Source organism: Sycon ciliatum, chromosome 5 (genome assembly GCF_964019385.1).
Source record: "Sycon ciliatum chromosome 5, ocSycCili1.1, whole genome shotgun sequence".
NCBI classification, from domain to species: Eukaryota; Metazoa; Porifera; class Calcarea; order Leucosolenida; family Sycettidae; genus Sycon; species Sycon ciliatum.
The window spans coordinates 2,616,493-2,631,581 of record NC_088647.1 but is presented as its reverse complement, the minus strand read 5'-3'; the positions used below and the strand labels follow the sequence as shown (position 1 = coordinate 2,631,581).

Below are 15,089 nucleotides of genomic sequence, written 5' to 3'. Positions count from 1 at the left end.
CATGCAAAGCATTTTACCATGTTTTACAGGGCCTACAAAAACACCAAAAATAAGCCCTAAAACACGAATATGAAGCTGATGACGTAAAATCTACTTGTCATACCGCATACCGGCGCGCGCGGCGCCCGCACGCGCCCGCTGCCCGACTACGGGTACGGGTCGAATTTTTTTCGTGCCAAATAATTAATTCCGCGCGTAGCTAGCTACGTCACGAACAGGTCAGTAGCAGCCGGCTAGCCGTGCGCGCGCTACGGATTTTTTAATTTTTATACGTCGTTTGTTTATTGAGTTTTCTGAAAGTAAAAAAGTTTTTCTTCCTTTGTCTTTGGTTGTTTGTGTTTCACCTCGACGATCATGGCCAGTTTAAAACTTGGAACATCGTTTCCAACAGCTTTGCCGACTTTGCCTACAGCTTCTACTGCGACTGCTGCTACTACGAGCGCAGCGGCCGCCACAAGTATCAAGCTTGGGGCCACAACTGCTGGTGTCACTGCTGCTACAGGTGCTGCTGCTACTGGTGCTGCTGCTACTGGTGCTGCTGCTACTGCCGTCGGGACTTCTCCATTGACATATAAGCAGCTAGAGGAGCAAATCAACAAGTGGAGCTTGGAATTGGAGCAGCAGGAGCGCTTGTTTCTTCAGCAAGCCCAGCATGTCGCCACCTGGGATAAAAGTTTGATGCAAAATGGAGAAAAAATCATTGAGTTGAACGATAGTGTTGACAAGGTGAAAGCTGAGCAATGTTCACTTGAGAATGAGCTGGATTTCATCGCATCACAGCAGAGTGAGCTGGATGAGATGCTTAAGCCGCTGGAAGAGTCTGTGCGAAGTCAAGGATCGTCCTTTTACGAGCACCACGCAGATATTGAACGCGAGAAGACATATCAGCTAGCAGAAAGTGTCGACTCGCAGCTGAAGCGTATGATGCAGGATCTGACAGAGGTCATTCATCATGTCAACCAGAGCAATGGTAGCCAATCAGATAGCAGTTCAAATCCGATGAATCAGCTGGCCCGCGTACTGAATGCTCACATGGACTCCTTACAGTGGGTAGACGACAACACGGGAATACTGCAGCGCAAGCTGGAGGAAGTGCGGCGCATGAGTGAGACACATCGAAGGGAACAGGAGCGGACATTCCGCATGGCGTATGATTGATGCTGGGGATGGCTGAGCCGCCTTTGCCCTCTCATCATGCTTGCGTTGACTACTTTGCCCTCATCACTTCTTGTAAATACTTCATTGGCAGTTCCGGCTGGTTCTGGTACGTGGAATGTACATAATGTTTGATCCATTGTCTGTAGTCGTAGTAGCTGTTGATTTTCTTTGTGTATGCCATCATGTTGTTTTTAAAATGTCAATGATTTGAGCCGTATCTGTGTGTGTGGGGCAGTGCCCTCCTCATTGATCTCACTTTTGCTCTTCTTGGAAAGTTTTGTACAGTACTCGTAATCATGTATTTTTTTGGCTGCCAATTGAGTACTTGTTCTTCTCATTCCTCTCAAGAAGAAGACTAGCAAATTGTGCTTGACCGTTGTGGTATGCATTTGCCGATGTATGGCCGTACGTTTGAATGAACGATACTCTGCTATTTCTGTGTGCTTGTGATACTGCCGATGAAGGCCTTGAAAGCCCGCTGTGGTGCAACTTATTTGACAATGCCATTGCAGGCACGTTTATTCTCTGCCTGCATGTGACATTAGGCAGACAGTGCCCAGCTGGATTATGGATACATAGTGTTCCTCACTTCTTTCCAGCGGCGGAAACCCAAACGGGCAATTTTATTTGTTCGGTCTAATTTTGTAGGGGCGCATTGAAGGCACAGCTGCTAAAGACTACTTACTCTTGATGTATCCTGTCTACACACCATTATGTACGATGGTATGACACATGTACTATGTGCAGTTCTTCAATCTTCTCCTAGCTCAACGAAACTGTGGTGCTCGCTGTTCCTTGGTCTTCGTTTGTGTCACCCAGGTATCCCTTCACCTACCTTCATGTAGACCCAAAGCCAGCTCCTGTGAGGTGGAGCAGGACTAGGTTGGCTCGTGGCAAAGCTGATCATTTTCCCATCGCCGACTTCAGTATCCTGGGAGGATGCATCTCTGGCTCAGTGCTGCATCACACCTGGTTCTGTCAGCCACTCGTTCCGCTGGCAACTGACAGCAGTCCTCCCTGGACAATAAAAAGACTCGTAGTGTGGAGTGTACAATGTTCCTATAATAGGCTACATATATTAGTGCTTGCACATAATTCACTGGACATTCCATGAACGCTGTACTGTAAAAACTGGTGCGGCCATTACCTGCTGCAACAGTGGCACCAGCCCTGCATACATGTATGTTTGCTAGGTATGATAATGATAGTACTAAGTCTACATGTATTACAAGGCGGATTGGAGGACACACGGTACGCGGAACAGCGCTCCTGATTACAACCCGAAACCGGTTGGCAGGGAATCGATGTAGCGACAGTATGCTGGACCGTGCCCCTGGGCCCTGGTCGGTTTATTTTGGTCGTTTGCCAACAGAACCTTGCATAACCATGATAACATACCAATACCAGCAAGAGTTCATATAAACAAGTGTTATGAATTTAAAATATGTTTCAGCCTCATGATGAGCTCATTGGACACGACTTGATGACGTCATCATAGTAATACATGTATGCGCATTTCTCGACTCAAAATAATTGCAGTATCTCGACGAGAAACGTTTTGACTTTTTAGATCATGCCGTTCGTTTGGAAACCAGGTTTGAAACCTATGCTGTGCTGTCTTATTGACGACTAAAAGAATACAGTGCTGTGTATTGAATCTATGGTCTTTATCAGTTGGACGATCGAGTTGGGAATTGATTCCTGATGTTCATGATTGAAGAATACATTTCTCCAATTACCTAGTAATTACCTGCATGCTTTTGAATTGCCCTTGCCTGGGAGACCTGTAATAACTCCATGTTGATGCTGATAAAGTGCGTGGTGCGGAGTACCGTCTATCAAGTTGTCTCGTTTCCTGCTGTCTCGGCGGTCCGGCCTTTGCTTCGTCTGACGACATCTCACAAGGTGGTTCGCTTCTTGGCCAGCATGAGCAGCGCAGAGGCACCACCATCGTTAGCATGCACTACAGTGCACAGTGTCTCTGAAGGGGCAAGTCTAGGTGCTGAAGCCGCCCACGTGGATCAAGCCGCGAACGAATGCACCGCTGAAGTTGCAAAGGCTACAGCGGAATGCTCGGAAGGCGCAACGCTCTCAAAGAATCAGCGTAAGCGTCTCGTAAAAGCACAGAAGTGGGAAGAAGGTGCTGCTAAGCGCAAGGAAAAGCGCAGAGAGAAGCGCCAGGAAAGACGAGCCAAGCACAAGAAAGAGTTTGATGAGGGTACACGAGAGCCACGCATCTTTCAGGAAGACACGGTGCAAGTCGATGTCAATGTTGTCCTGGATCTGTCGTATGAGGATAAAATGACACCGCATGATGTTAAGAAGGTCCGTCAGCAGCTGCATACCTCGTATGCTGCGAATCGGCGGAATTTGCGACAGGTGCGTTTGCACTTCACTAGCTATGGGGGCTCAATCAAAGAGCAGTGTGAACGCTACAGTCCAGGTATTTGCAATTGGAAGTGCAATCTAACTGAACAACCCTACTACAGCGTCTTCCCGAAGGAACAGATAGTCTACCTTGCACCCGAGTCGCCGAATGTATTGACATCTCTGGAAGAAGGCAAGGCGTATATTGTCGGTGGCATTGTCGATCACAACTCCCAAAAAGGCTTGTCATATCAGCTGGCTGAGGAGAAGGGGATTTACCACGCTCGGCTACCCATCGGCGACCATCTTCATCTGAAGACCCGACACGTACTGTCTATTGTGCACGTTGTGGAGATCTTATGCGAGTATGTCAACAAACCCGATTGGCTGGCTGCAATGCTAAAGGTCATCCCTCAGCGCAAAGGCCTGACACTACTTTCTAGTGTTGCTGGTGCAAAGCAAGATAATGATAAGATTGATAATGCTGACGATGAGAACGCTGTACCGGAAGTGTCGTGCGAAGCTCAGGCCGAGGACCGAGTTGATGCGGAAAAGCAAACAACTGAATGAAACAATCGTGTTTTGTCGCAGTACTGTGCGCTGATAAGCGCCGGGCGATGTAACCCTACACAAGCAGAGAGGGGAATTCCCTTGCCTCGGATACCACCAGAAAGTAGCAGATATGGGAATCTCGTTGCATGCGATACCAGTGGGCAGCAGGACGGCTTACTTGTTGGTCTTGCAGTGGCTGCCCTTGACCTTGTGCAGCTGATGCAGCGGGTGGCAGGGCACCCTGCAGTCGCAATCAGTAAGAGAGTTCGCTTGGTGTTGAACTTTTTCAAAAATACACACCACAGTGTTTGCATCACTGACGCTTGGACGTCGAGGAAAAGTGAAGGAGTTTGTTTGAACTCTTGTGCTGCCAGCTCTCCGCAGTAAAACACCAGCGCTACGCTGCTAGCAACTGGATGTCCAGCAGCCAGGAGGGAAGCCGGACGTATCCTACGCATGAAGAGAGCAGTGTAAACATCTGAACTGCCAGGATTGGTTACAGAGTGGCAAGGGTTCTCTCTCTCTCTCTCTCTCTTTCTCTCTCTCTCTCTCTCTCTCTCTCTCTCTCTCTCTCTCTCTTTCTCTCTCTCTCTCTTTCTTTCTATCTCCTTCTCTTTCTCTCTCTCTCTCTTTCTTTCTATCTCCTTCTCTTCTCTCTCTCTCTCTCTCTCTCTCTCTCTCTCTCTCTCTCTCTCTCTCTCTCTCTCTCTCTCTCTCTCTCTCTCTCTCTCTCTCTCTCTCTCTCTCTCTCTCTCTCTCTCTCTCTCTCTCTCGAGCTGCTCGGTATTCTGCTGGCCACGTTTGTCTGACCGTGCGCGTGACTTCTGGTCATTTTCTGTTCACCTGGTTTTGAGTCGTGCGTGCCGGCATTACGTACAGTCTGCTTGATAGCATGGTGTTGCTACTGTTACTCAGGTTATCGCTACTGCTCCGTGAGAGGACCATGCTCTGTGCCCAGCATCGCTGGATTGAGTGCTTTTAGTTTTTGGATCGCATCCCAGCCTCCGAATCAATCCTGTTGACGTACATTGCTTTAATTTTTTTTTTTTTACACATACATGGCCTTTTGGAACATGCATGTATGCCTCAAGCTGTTAGCCACGTACATGTACATGTACGACTTGTGTGGCCCTGTGTGTTCGCATACATGTACCGGGGTCCAGGATATGTGTTTTCTTGAAGTGTTGGGCATGATGTGTCTTCTGATGTTGGGAAAGCACTCCACATGGTGCTGCATCATCTTTCTTTCTGTTCATGTTCTGATCTGAGGCTAACTCTTTATTCTTCACATTGCTGTTGGCTGTCGGGGGCATTGCAGCTAGTCCAACTGGTATGGGTTTTTGCTCGACCACCTTCCAGTCAATGGTCACATTTTGGCATACCGGTATAATATCATTATTATTATAACCCTGGACACACACAAATCTTCATTTCAGGATATTCTTTTGTACACATGTACCCCCTGAGTTCCACAACTCCCGAAATCAGAATTATTAAATTTTGTGGTCACTGCCACTGTCAACGTCATGCAATGCGAGCCATCACGGATCTATAGAATGAAGAGAAATGATCGATGGGGTGGGGCCGGGGCTAGTAGTAGAGAGTAGTAAAAGCTTGTTCAACTAAAAAGTAAAATACTTCAAGGATGTGCTTCAGTTTCTGCCAGGGAGTCGTAAAATACGTATTTTACGACTCCCTGGTTTCTGCACACATTTTACATGCTTTTGCTTGCTACGTCCTTGACGACTTTTGCGTGCATTTTCGTAGGGCATGGCGCGAAAATGACTTTTGTCGTCATGGCTATCGGCGAAGGTGACGCCATGTTTACCCGGGGAACGTGATGCTCATCGAACACACCGGGTCGTAAATTTTCATCCAAGTGGACCGAAGTTGTGACTTTTGTAGCTTCTTCAAACTTGAAGAAGAGGTTGCTTGAAAGAGGCTGTTTGTCAGTGCTTTGGCTACTGCCTACCTTCAGAATGATGGTATGCTATTGTGGAGAGATATGAGGGCAAGATGTCCAGAAAGATTGAGATTCAGCGTTATATTGTGCCGTCTGTTTGCTACTACACAGCAACCACCAATTATCCTCCTTCAGGAGGGAACAGACACCTCACAGGGCAAGGGCCAGTTGATCAGCAACATCAACGCCTGCTCGGTAGTTGTGGATGCTATTCGTACCACTCTAGGACCCCGTGGCATGGACAAACTTATCGTTGATTCGAATGGTATGCGTGTTGTCGAAGTTCTTTCAATGACTGAAATTTTATGAAAATGAAAAATAAATTGTTCGGTGCCCTGGATATGGATGTTTGGCTGTTCTGTGCTGAAGGTAAGACGGTGATTTCCAACGATGGTGCAACTATTGTCAACCTCTTGGATATCGTCCACCCCGCTGCGCACATTCTCGTCGATATTGCAAAGTCGCAGGATGCTGAGGTAGGACTTGTTGGAATTATTTACTAGTGCAGTACTGACCTATCCTGTACTCACGGCTGTGGGGGTACTCATTGATGCACATTCTTTGCATGGGCACACGTACTGGCATTCCAGAAGTTTGTTTGACTACATGTACTTGTGCGCGGAGTGTTTACATCACCATCCTAAGATGCTAAATATTTATTCGGTTCTGCATCGATGTGGCTCATGGTTATCCTTTGAAAGGGTTTTGCTGGTGGGCCTGCCTTATCGAACCCGGCGAACCTGGCGTTTCTGTTATGGATATGGTGTGTCCGTCGTGTAGGTTGGTGATGGAACAACTAGCGTCGTCCTCCTGGCAGGCGAATTCTTGACACAGGCCAAGCCGTTCATTGAGGAAGGTGTGCATCCACTTCTAATTGCCCGCAGCTTCCGCAAGGCAACTAGTTTGGTGAGTATTGGAATCCACAACAAAATTCACGGTTCGCGTGAGACTCGTCTAGAGGCAGAGTTTTCCGCATCCGTAGGAACGCCACCACCCTTCAAGGATCAAGGAATCCACAAAGAAAGTGAAATCTGGCTTTTAGGGATGCGTCCTGTGAATCAAAGTGTATTCGTTAGGAAATCTGTTTTCTCGCAGAGCCTCGCTGAAACTGTGGCCAGTGGAATGGAATCTGAACCTATATTCACGTGCAGTGCGGCGGGCAGAGCTTTCCAGTATTATGTCGTTTGTCGTGACAGGACTAAGGTATGCAAGCGCCGAAACTCGAAACGCAGAAGTCCTGAAATTTCCTCCTTTGCAGTATTTAATCAGGGATGAATTTATTATCATATTTTTGCATAGCAGTTTCTGCTATACAAATTCACAATTGTGTAGCAGTCTGATTTTGATTAGCATTGTTCTTGAAGGTTGGGTGTTTACCACACTGTCCTTCTTGAGAGTGATGCCTGAAAGCCTATTTGCAAAGAAAAACTGAATTATACATGTGCATGCAGATTGAGAGTGCCTGCACCACATACACTGCACTGTATGCATGTTACTTGACAGCGCAGGCTAGGCATGGATAGTCTGTATGTAACGCAGTTTTCTGCGAGTCACGGTGACTTTTGAGTAGCAGTAGATCGATTTTGCATCGCAAACTGCGATGCGATACAGGATCAATTCATCCCTGTTAATGTAGTTGCAGCACCGGCACACCATGCACTCCTAGTGGGGAATTTCCCTGTCACACAGCTCATAAGTTGCAAGTGCTGACCATATTGGTGGCTTGAATGTCACGAATCCCCTTCAGTTTGAATGATCGTTCTGCGTTGAGACTGAACTACTAACCGAAAGAAGCTGTGGCAAGGGGCTGATCGCATTGTGCAGGTGCAGCGAGGTGGCTTGTGAGGTCCATGCAGGCAACATTGTTGTGCCTGTTTCTCTCTGGACAATTTGGATCGAAGGAGGAGGGTCTCGGCTTTCCAGAGAGCCCAAGATCGTAAAAAAATCATCGACCAGCGAGTTAAGTTGAATTTTTTGGATGGCCTGAGTCGACCCATCGTGTGCAACGGGCACTGGAGGCAAGTTTTCATGTCGCGTGCTAGGGGTGAAATAAAAAAAGAAAGCAGAGCCCCGCGTGAATGCACCCTTTGGGGGCCGTGCAAGGTTACCGATTAATTTTCTTTGCTTTTCAAAAGCCCTGCTTTTGTTTTGGGGTGGATGTACGGATTTAGGGCTTTTCATGTCAAAAAGAATTAGGGAGTGTACAAAAATCCAGTCTCTGTGGTGGTGCTTAGGATTGAAATCAGAGTTTTTTTGCGTGTGCATGTGTGCTTGCTTGCGTTCGTTGTTGCTTGGTATCACTCTGTAGGCTATTGAGAGAATTAATGAAATCTCCATCAAGGTCAAGCGCGACAATCTCGAGTAAGGAACCATTGCTCAAAACTGAACTATTACTAGAACTTACTACACATCTAGCTGACATCTGCAAGTTCTGTGCCCGTACTTTAGCTGGTGCGAATGTTGGACCAATCAACGCAGTCACTGAGCATGTCTGCTGAGTGCTAGCTGATGTCCTGTATTTGCAAAGTGAACTGTCTGTTGAGCCTATGGCTTTCTGCGGCTTCCAACTTACACGAACAGTGTTCTTTGTTTCTTGACTTGTGCCAGTGGCAGTGGCAACGCCAATCGATATACATTGCTGCTCAATGAAATCAGGTTGCGTGAATCAAGTATGCGCCGGGCATTGTGCAGCCCTAGACCTGCGAACACTGAAATTCTCGCTGGCACCTGACGCAGAGTTCACGTACTTGATTAGATCTCATTGAGCCGCGCTGTAGGTTTACCTGGGTGCACTGTGATAGTGGAACATGAAAGCCAGGGAGTAGTAAAATACAGGGAGGTGACACGCCACTAATCGTGATTTTTGATGGGTGCCTTGCGCTTGTTTTTGTTTTTTTCGTAAAAAAAAGATGATCTGCTGAATCAATCTAGAGTATTTGTCGAAGAACTAATTCCGTGAAAAGGTCTATCCTTCTCATGGAACAGCATTTGTTTTGCTCCTGTGATACATCTGTGTCATCGTCATATGGAAAGGTACCACCTTTCCGAACTTCGTCCCGATCGACGGCATGGAGCAATAGAACGAAGGTGATTTCCTTGAGAACAATACGTGTACGATTGGAGAGGAAAAGCGAGTGCACCGATTTCGAAGTCGAAAAAATCTCTAGGACACCACACGATCGGCACTAATTTCTCCTCAGTTGTGATCAACCAGTACTTCTCTACCTTCTTTGTGATGATGAGCATTTCATATTATGGTATGCTAGAGATTCGGGAGTTCACTTTTCGGAATGAAATGTTCCTAAGTTTGTCAAGGATTGAAATGCGGGCTACGTCGGCGTAAACAGCTTGTATCGACACAGGAAAAATCTACGGCACGCAGGGATATTTCCCAAAGTGATACCACTCTTGCTGGACTTCTATCCTGACATAGTGGTAGTTTGGTCGACTACCAAACTTTGTGACTGAGGCAGACAATTGTTGGAAATTCTCAGCGCTGAATTTCTACGGGCTGCAGTAGGAGTCTCTTTGGCGGTAGGTATTTTACTACTCCCTGATCGAGAGAATCCTGATCCGCGCGCGTGTCTACACACTTCGGTACCCATAGTACCCCAATCTCACCCGCCGGGTGAAAACGGTGCTGAGGCAATCGTCAAACTGGCCGTACATGCTCGTGTCACCTCCCTGTATTTTACTACTCCCTGACGAATCTCTCTCTGACTACATTCCACCCATTTATCGTGTGTTTGCATGCATGTGTGTGTGTGTGTGTGTGTGGACGTGTGTGTTTTCATGCATGTGTGTATGTGTATGACTGTGTCCGCCCATACGCAGGGAACAACGCGCCATGCTTGAGAAGTGCGCCTCCACCTCACTCAGTAGCAAGCTCATCTCTCATCAGAAGAGCTTCTTCTCCAAGATGGTTGTCGACGCTGTCATGCAGCTTGATGAGAATCTCCCGCTGAACATGATCGGAGTAAAGAAAGTACACGGTGGATCACTGGAGGTAGGAATCTAAAGGCTTGTGTGATCATCCCAGTCACTTCATACTCTTGGGAATCACTTCACTTTAGACAGTGCATGTAGGCGAAGACTGCTGATCCATCTTGTGCTTGGAGCAACTGGTGTGGTTTTCTTCACATATATTCTTATTGTGTGTGTTTGTGGGGTTGATCAATGCGTTCGACATGTGCTAACTTACTATTGGAAGCTGAAATATGGTGAAACTTCAGTATACGAACATACCCTGTACAAGCTTATGAGCTCATACCATACTATTAGTTGTGAATGACTTATGATTACTTCAAGTACAAGTACTATTATGAAATATACTGCTGAGGACCCTGCCTTGTGCTACCAGTCATTTGACGTTGCATATCGTAGTGCCTCAGCTATAAACTCGAGTGCACGTTTTGCGGCCTTTCTAGGCACTTTATGCTGAAATTTCACTGTAGTGTTGAAGTCTTGAAGACGTGTACTTTTGGTGGGGATGATACGGAATCCGCGATATCTTCGTTTCAAAATGCTTCTTCTTGCTTGCAGGATACTCGTCTCATTGCTGGGGTAGCATTCAAGAAGACGTTCTCCTATGCTGGCTTTGAGATGCAACCCAAGCAGTATGAGAAGCCATCAATTGTCCTCCTCAACATCGAGCTAGAGTTGAAGTCTGAGCGTGACAACGCAGAGATCCGCATTGATAGTGTTGAGGAGTACCAGGAGGTTGTCGACGCTGAGTGGACTATCCTGTACGAGAAGCTGCAGAAGATCGTCGACAGCGGTGCCAAGGTCGTCCTGTCTAAGCTGCCCATTGGTGATGTTGCTACTCAGTTCTTTGCCGACAGGTATGCTGTATGGGACAGGGACGTTTGTGGGTAGCCTGTGGGTGTGCATGTACATTGCTGCTGCTGCTAATGCACTGCACAGTTCTGCCCCTGTACTCTATGTGTTTGCCCGTGCACTCTATATGTGTATCCAGACACTGGTCTGAAGATTGGGTCGCATGTACTGCAGCATGGGCTATAGTGTGTTGAGTGTTCATCCTGGGTGAACTCAGTGTGTGTGGTGTGAGTGTGGTGGGTGTGGTAGGATTGCTGGATATCTTCGTTTGTATGTGTAGCGGGCTGTTTGGTGCCGTGGGCTTTGGCGTACCCTCGGTGCAATTCTCGCAGACCCGTTGTCCTTGTTCAGATCAACGTGGTATTACTACTGCTTCTGTATCATTGCTGGTATCTTGTGTTCTTTGTGGTGTTTGCAGGGATGTATTCTGTGCAGGCCGTGTACAGGATGCTGATCTGAAGCGCACAATGAAGGCGTGCGGTGGCAGCATCCAGACGACAGCCAATGACCTCAACAAAGCGGTGCTTGGAACATGCGAGTCCTTCCGCGAGGAGCAGATCGGCGGAGAAAGGTAATGATCGCATGATGTAGCCTCTGGCTGTTTCAGCTGCGTGTACAATCATGTAAAACGTACTTGCAATGTGTTTATGTGCTGTCTTTTCCGGGCATTGTGTTCATCCTGCTCCCGTCCCACCTCTGCTCGTTTTCTTGTTTCTCTCTGCATTTTGCAAGTCCTAGCCCTACTGTTATCTTGCACCAGCTTGATGGTGCACCACCTGGCATGTGTGTTGTCATGGTGATCTCATGTGTTATTATGGGTATTATCAAGAGTGCATATCCAAGAGTGTGCAGCTCGGTGGTCCCCTGGCCCATGGAGGAATTTTTTTGACGTCAGTCTTTTGCGACCATTTGACTCACTGATGCCATCGAGCATAGCCAGAGATCAAAGTACAACGAACTTGTAAATCATCGCTACGCTAGCCATGTGTACATGTTTTTATTCCCGTAGCTATGCGAAAGACGTTAGTAGCGCCTGGCGCTAGCCAGTGCATGTAGCGCTTTATTTCGTATGTGTGTGTGTGTGTGTCGGGCGGTGGCGCACCAAGCCTGGCGCACACATTCAACCATGACACGTGACTTAGCACCAGCTCGACTAGCTAGCTCAGCAAAATGAGCATGTGATGAACGAGCATAGCGAAGGGTGCTGAACTTGCTCTCTCGTTGTTCACTTGTTTGCCGTCTCTGCGCAGGTACAACATCTTCACCGGCTGCCCGCAGGCCAAGACCTGCACGCTGATTCTGCGCGGTGGCGCGGAGCAGTTCATCGAGGAGACGGAGCGTTCGCTGCACGACGCCATCATGATCGTGCGCCGTGCACTGCGTAACGACAGCGTAGTGGCTGGCGGCGGTGCCATTGAGATGGAGCTATCGCGACAGCTGCGTGACTATGCCCGCACCATTGCCGGCAAGCAGCAACTGCTCATCTCCGCATACGCCAGGGCACTGGAGGTGATCCCACGACAGCTGTGTGAGAACGCCGGCTTTGACTCCATCAACATGCTCGACAAGCTGAGATATGAACACTCCAAGGAGGGTAAGTTTCCACTCCCGTGCAACCTTGATACGGTCATATTTGTTTACTCCTCCCAGGCTGAGCGACGATGGGGATTTTCCCTGTCATGTGACAAGTTTTGATTGTTGAGAAAGGCATGTGAGGGGCAAAATATGCTGGCATCTCCACGAGTGGGTAATGTATGTACAAGTCCTACGAGGACACACTAGCAAATTGTGAACGGAGTTTGCCGGAGTGTTTTTGCAATACGATGCGATGGCTATGACGCCAGGGTACCACTCACCACACCCGCTGTGCAGCTCGTGCTACCACCGCAGCTATTAATCGCAGAAGTTGAGCTCTGCCCCACCTTTGCAATGCAGAACCACTTGTTTTGCGAAGCTGTTCATGTACATGTATGCAGTGGTCCAGGGTTGCTTGTGGATTTGTACAAGTTGTACCCAGCTATGCAAGTAGATCGACTGCATTGTGATATCATCCGTACTCGTTATCAGGACGAAATAGACCCTTTCAGGCCACGTTTAGTGCTTTGAATGTACATCTGGTACTCACTTCATCATTTTGAACCCTGTCTACAGCCAGGCTGTCAAACACCCCGCAGTGCGCTCTTGTCTTGAGAAATTCATCAAGGCTGCATCGCTTTGCTGACTTCTTCTGTGAAGTTTTGCAAATTGCATCACTCTTGTGCGTTATGGTGCTGCAGTACATGCCCATCACCCATAGAATTCCTGTGGAGCAGAATAGTCCGCTGCACTATATGGAGATCTGTCTTCCTGTGCATTGCAGGCCTACTTCGCACACTCCTTGTTTAATTAACGTGGAAGTTACATGTCGTGTGTGTGTGTGTGTGTGTGTGTGTGTTTGAGAACTTGAGAAATCAAGTGGATATGATTGTATTTTCTGATTTTTCTCTCCTAAGTTTCCTGAACATTGATTGGCCTTGCTTCAAGCATGTTGCATGGAGCTTCTTGTGATCCTTGAGCTGTGTGCTTGTTATCGGTGTTGTGGTGGTGTGTGTGTCTGTCTGTCTCCCACAGGTGGCATCTGGTATGGTGTCGACATCATGAAGGAAGACGTTGTCGACAACTTCAGCTCGTTTGTCTGGGAGCCGTCGATCATGAAGGTCAACGCTCTCACTGCCGCCAGCGAGGCAGCCTGCCTGATCCTTTCCGTCGACGAGACCATCAAGCACCAGCAGTCACAGCAAGACCTGCCGCCAGGAGGTATTCCCGGTGGCATGGGGGGCATGGGTGGAATGCCTGGTGGTGGAATGCCCGGCCGAGGCCGTGGCCGACCCATGTAACATCATACCTTCACCCACATCCATTAACAATGTCATCATCATCAGCATCATCATGACATCATATTTTTTATCTTTTCGAAAACCGGCTGGTTGGTCACGGTTTCATACAAATACGAACCGAAAAATACGGTAGCTTTGGAGAGCACTGGATTTCTGTGTTGAAACTGAAATGTGTTCATTTGTGTGTGCATGGGCGTGCACTCGCACACATGTGTGTATCTGGGTGTGGTGTAGCAGGTTGCATGCTGTGTTGCGAGCGAGGTACTGTAACCCAATTACCCGTGCAACCTAGAATCCTTCGCGGTTTTCTCGATGGGTGTGAAATCACAAACGTAGCACTGCACTAAAGGAAACTGACTCCAATCGTGAACGTCTCCAGTTGACAATTTGTCTATCCTCGCAAATCACAAACTAAAACCGGCGCAACCGTTTCCCGGTTAGCAGTATTTCTGTAGTAGCTGACCTCGCTCTCTTTGGTGTTTAGCAAAAAGTCATACTTTCCGCTAATTGAACACGTGGGTTATGGTAACGATTCTTCGGCATCACTAAAGACGTTAGTAAAGGGTCTTTGCTGTACACTGTCTGCGTGCAGCCAAGAGTACAATGTACTGTCCCCGGGGAAAATTGCGGAAAAAAATCGCAAAAAACGCGGGGAAAAACGCGGCATAATATGGCATAATTTGCGGTAAATATGCGGTGAATAATATTGATGTGCGGCAATTTTCAGTGAGTATGTAGTGAAATCAATCAGTTACAAGTCTCTGGTGTAAGCACTCGTCATATTTTGAGTAAAAAGCCGCCACGATGAGACGTTGCTGACCGAACAGTGCACTGTGTGTACGTGTAGTGCAACAAAAAAGTTCAAAAAACGCGGGAAAATCGCGGAAAACGCGGTCTTTTAAAAAATCGCAAAAAACGCGGCCGCGGAATTGCAATTTTCCCCGGGGACAGAATGTATGTGGTGGGCTATGTGCTGTGCCGGTTCTTGTGTGTTGCAGCAATGCCAGACTCGATCGCAGACTGAGCCCATAACCAGGTCTGGGAAATCGCCTAGTTAGGGCATCGGAGGTTTCCTTGGAAATCACGTGCGGTGCGTACGCGTCTGCGTCATATTTTTTGATAACCCCCCCAGAGTGTGCAACTGGGATGGGGTTGTGGGACGGCGTAATCCGTGATGTATGTCATTTTAATTCTTGGGCCCGACTTGCGTCATTAGTCGACACGGTCCCCTTCTCATGATTTCACACTAAGTGAAAAAGTAGTTGCGCACTCTGGGGGGATTATGGACTCTTGGTAATGAAATGAAAACACAGCTCGCTCACAAGCACTCCGATGAT

The 15,089-nt window shown here is 47.7% G+C and overlaps 3 protein-coding genes across 3 annotated transcripts; all 3 read left to right on the top strand.

Moving 5' to 3' along the window:
* Positions 1-294: 294 nt before the first annotated feature.
* On the top strand, positions 295-1,591 carry LOC135817156 (nuclear pore glycoprotein p62-like). Its single transcript, XM_065330280.1, has one exon. The coding sequence runs from the start codon at positions 355-357 to the stop codon at positions 1,156-1,158; it is 804 nt and encodes a 267-aa protein (XP_065186352.1). The 5' UTR covers positions 295-354; the 3' UTR covers positions 1,159-1,591.
* A 1,090-nt stretch (positions 1,592-2,681) lies between these two features.
* Positions 2,682-4,671, top strand: LOC135817155 (tRNA methyltransferase 10 homolog A-like). Its single transcript, XM_065330279.1, has one exon. The coding sequence runs from the start codon at positions 2,956-2,958 to the stop codon at positions 4,093-4,095; it is 1,140 nt and encodes a 379-aa protein (XP_065186351.1). The 5' UTR covers positions 2,682-2,955; the 3' UTR covers positions 4,096-4,671.
* Positions 4,672-5,912: 1,241 nt separating this feature from the next.
* Positions 5,913-13,916, top strand: LOC135817154 (T-complex protein 1 subunit eta-like). The gene is made up of 10 exons (XM_065330277.1): positions 5,913-6,062; positions 6,152-6,305; positions 6,410-6,516; positions 6,821-6,946; positions 8,349-8,401; positions 9,875-10,046; positions 10,583-10,881; positions 11,295-11,447; positions 12,127-12,470; positions 13,487-13,916. The coding sequence occupies exons 1-10, from the start codon at positions 6,057-6,059 to the stop codon at positions 13,750-13,752; spliced, it is 1,680 nt and encodes a 559-aa protein (XP_065186349.1). The 5' UTR covers positions 5,913-6,056; the 3' UTR covers positions 13,753-13,916.
* The last annotated feature ends 1,173 nt before the right edge of the window (positions 13,917-15,089 follow it).

Coding starts and splice junctions, on each gene's coding strand:
- LOC135817156 (XM_065330280.1), top strand. CDS start 355: ATGGCCAGTTTAAAACTTGGAACATCGTTTCCAACAGCTTTGCCGACT.
- LOC135817155 (XM_065330279.1), top strand. CDS start 2,956: ATGTTGATGCTGATAAAGTGCGTGGTGCGGAGTACCGTCTATCAAGTT.
- LOC135817154 (XM_065330277.1), top strand. Junction 10,047..10,582: donor TACACGGTGGATCACTGGAG/GTAGGAATCTAA, acceptor TCTTGCTTGCAG/GATACTCGTCTCATTGCTGG. Junction 10,882..11,294: donor ACTCAGTTCTTTGCCGACAG/GTATGCTGTATG, acceptor TGGTGTTTGCAG/GGATGTATTCTGTGCAGGCC.